This window comes from Limulus polyphemus, unplaced genomic scaffold, assembly GCF_000517525.1.
Source record: "Limulus polyphemus unplaced genomic scaffold, Limulus_polyphemus-2.1.2 Scaffold13222, whole genome shotgun sequence".
In the NCBI taxonomy this organism is placed as follows: domain Eukaryota; kingdom Metazoa; phylum Arthropoda; class Merostomata; order Xiphosura; family Limulidae; genus Limulus; species Limulus polyphemus.
The window spans coordinates 1-3,959 of NW_013678832.1; the positions used below are offsets into that span (position 1 = coordinate 1).

Sequence of the window (3,959 nt, forward strand, 5' to 3'; positions counted from 1 at the left end):
ATACTTTGGGTGAGTCACTTATTTTGCCTGCTTGCCGGTGTTAACATGCCGTTCCAGCCACGTTTGTTACGTGTTTTAAACGCGTGCAAAACTTGCGGCCCAGAAGCTAGTTGCAAGAAAAGTAACTTATAAGTATCATAATAATGTCGCAACGAAACAAGCAGAGTGTTCGTAAAGAAATGGTATAATATAGTAACTTAGTATACATTTGCTTTTCATATCTAGATATATTTTTCAGGAATGCTACGGAGCGCACCTGAAAAGGCTCTGGGGCGCACCAGTGCGCCTGGGCGCACTGTTTGAGAACCACTGGTCTAAAGTATCAACACCTTACTTTGATCCAAGTGAAGTGTGATGGGTATCAACACCTTACATTAATCCAAGTGTAGTGTGATGGGTATCAACACCTTACATTAATCCAAGTGTAGTGTGATGGCTATCAACACCTTACATTGATCCAAGTGTACTGTGATGGCTACACCTTACATTGATCCAAGTGTAGTGTGATGGCTATCAACACCTTACATTGATCCAAGTGTACTGTGATGGCTATTAACACCTTACATTGATCCAAGTGTAGTGTGATGGCTATCAACACCTTATCTTAGATCAGTATTAAAGTAGTAATCTCAAGTCGTATTATTTTATGTGTTTATCTGGGTTAATATAAAGATTATGTACATTCCAGTAATGATATAGTCAAAAACTGTTGTTTTCAATGAAAGTGTTTTGCTTATTGATACACAGATATGGACATACGTATTTGCATTTGTGTCTTTCGTTAAAAACATTCACATCTGCAATTGATAAAATGGAGCTAACATATGTATACATGTTCTTGAAATAAACTAGTTAAACCTATAAGGACCATTTACAATTTTTGTGAAGGACTGATTAGAAGTTTTGGACTCTGCATATGCACAGACACACACAGACACAATGGATTATCTTTATACAGATGTTCAACTCCTGTGTAATTTTTTTATGTAGTTTAAATTCTTTATTGTTGTTCTGTTTAAACTTAGAAAAACCACTTTTAAGAACATTTAGTGTATTTTAAAGGTTAAATTAATAAAGGAACCACTTGTAATACTCTGTAAAGGTTAATAAAGGAAACACTTGTAATGATCTGTAAAAGATATTAAAGAAAACACTTGTAATACTCTGTAAAGGTTAAATTAATAAAGGAAACACTTGTAATGCTCTGTAAAAGTTAATAAAGGAACCACTTGTAATACTCTGTAAAGGTTAATAAAGGAAACACTTGTAATGCTCTGTAAAAGATATTAAAGGAACCACTTGTAATACTCTGTAAAGGTTAATAAAGGAAACACTTGTAATGCTCTGTAAAAGATATTAAAGGAAACACTTGTAATACTCTGTAAAGGTTACAGATCATTACAAGTGTTTCCTTTATTAACCTTTACAGAGTATTACTAGTGGTTCCTTTATTAATTTAACCTTTACAGAGCATTACAAGTGTTTCCTTTATTAATTTTTTTACAGAGCATTACAAGTGTTTCCTTTATTAACTTTGGTTAATAAAGGAACATTTGTAATGATCTCTAAAAGTTAAATTAATAAAGTAAGTGCTCTGTAATGATTAAGGTAATAAAGGAAACACTTGTAATACTCTGTAAAGGTTAATAAAGGAAACACTTGTAATGCTCTGTAAAGGTTAATAAAGGAAACACTTGTAATACTCTGTAAAGGTTAATAAAGGAAACACTTGTAATGCTCTGTAAAGTTAATAAAGGAAACACTTGTAATGCTCTGTAAAGGTTAATAAAGGAAACACTTGTAATACTCTGTAAAAGTTATTAAAGGAATATACTCTGTGGATCTTTAAAATGTTGGTAATGATATTCAGCATGAGTTGTCATTAACCTTAGGTCCAAAACAGTGTTTACATAATTTATATGTAGTTGAAAAACTATTTGAAGGTTTTATTATTTGTTTTTCAACATATTTGTTTCAAATTTGCAACCTTCTAAATCAAAACATCTGATAGTTTCATTAATTTTTACATCAGTGTTTTTCAGTGGTATTTAAAAATATTATGTTATATATAAGTACTCTTAACATTTAGAGAACCACTTATTAAGACGCCCCTTAGAAGAGATATATTACTTGTGGCAGTTGACTGGAGGTGATATTGAGGCTGAACTGAGAAGACAAGGATTAATCAAAGTAAAGCCTGCAATATGTACACAGCCAAAGTAAGTTAGTGTTTGTTTTCTGTATTGAACTTCACGTAGGTTGAAAATAATAGACTTCTTCCAACTTTTAAAAGTAATCTCTCAAAGGTTTTGTTTTCATTTTTAGATTGTGTGGACAAACGAGTTATTAATCAGTTTTTTATTGTAACTAACAACAGTCATTATGTTCACTGAATATTCAAATTGAATTGTATCTTCTCCTTCAAAGTTTCATTTCTAACAGATTTAAAGTGAACACTTGAATCTTTAATAAATTGAAGGCAGTATCTTAGGTCATTAAATATTTTTACTCAGATCTTCAGATACTCTTTTCTAATAAACTATTAACTTCAATTTTAATACTCAACAACATCTGTTTGATTTTGTAATTTAATATTTTATGTCTAATACGTTTTTTGATGCCAACTTTTCTAGTGTTGAGATATGTGAAAGTGTTTGTAAGCCTCTCAATTTTCAGAGTGGTAATTGAAGAAGGAGAGCAGTTTGGACAGAAGAAAGATAGTGCATTTTTCTTGAATGATACAGTTATTATTTTACCATTGGATCAACTAAAACAGGTAGTAAACACTTTCTTTCTTAAATGAAGGTATTGTATTTTAGTATTGTCAAAATAAGTACTTTCCTATGCCATATTTATCTATGTTTATCTTAGTTGAGAGTCACGGGAAAAGAATTAACTAATCAGTGTATATTATGGCCAGGTGGTTAGGGTGCTCGACTCGTAGTCTGCAGATCGCGGGTTATAATCCCCATCACACCAAACATGCTCGCCCTTTCAGCCGTGGGGGCGTTATAATGTGATGGTCAATCCCACTATTCGTTGGTAAAAGAGTAGCCCAAGAGTTGGCTAGCCGGCCCTAATTTAACAGTGTAAGACTAAAGGAGAGGCAGCTAGTCATCACCACCCACCACCAACTGTGTAAAACAGTAGTGTTTAATCACGAGAGAGGTTAACAGTCCTGGGTTTTAAGTACAGATTAGGTAATCTCTATATACTTTTAAAAGGTTTAACATATTTTATGTAGATAATTATATGTGATATCTGGTGAAAAATTCTTAAATTCCAATTTGTAATTTACTGTTTTGTTTTCAACAGAGATTGAAGGACATTGACCCAGTGATTTATTATCCACTGATTGAGAATGGGTAGGTATGGAAATATTTAAGATCTTGGAGAAAAGACTTATATGAAAGAATACCATCATTATTGTTCTTTTCAATATACATGGGCTGTTCTCATGAACCAAGGCAGATAGTAAATAAAGCAATTAATTGTTTCATTTGATAGATTATCAACTTCAAAGTAATGTAGTACTTGTGCTTTGGATTAACACTCATGAGAAGCAATTTGCCAAAAAGCAGTTGACCAAAAATGTAACCACTCGTATTTAAAATGTATATTGAAATTTCTTACTGAATAAAGTGTGTTGTAGATTTGTTTTACTGTGTATACACTGTACTCTAGACTGGTAGATTTGTTTTACTGTGTATACAGTGTACTCTAGACTGGTAGATTTGTTTTACTGTGTATACAGTGTGATCTAGATTGATAGATTTGTTTTACTGTGTATACAGTGTGATCTAGATTGATAGATTTGTTTTACTGTGTATACAGTGTGATCTAGATTGATAGATTGGTTTTACTGTGTATACAGTGTACTCTAGACTGGTAGATTTGTTTTACTGTGTATACAGTGTGCTCTAGATTGATAGATTTGTTTGACTGTGTATAGTGTACTC

General features: G+C 32.2%; 1 protein-coding gene across 1 annotated transcript in view; it reads left to right on the forward strand.

Annotated features, from left to right (window-relative positions):
• Positions 1-2,089: 2,089 nt before the first annotated feature.
• LOC106477182 (TBC domain-containing protein kinase-like protein) overlaps positions 2,090-3,959 on the forward strand; it is a gene marked incomplete at its 5' end in the record, with an annotated part of 6,275 nt that continues 4,405 nt past the window's right edge. The window contains 3 exons of the mRNA XM_013937772.2: positions 2,090-2,219; positions 2,677-2,776; positions 3,316-3,365. Of these exons, the coding sequence (XP_013793226.1) occupies positions 2,090-2,219; positions 2,677-2,776; positions 3,316-3,365 (280 nt within the window). The remainder of the gene's footprint in view (positions 2,220-2,676; positions 2,777-3,315; positions 3,366-3,959) is intronic.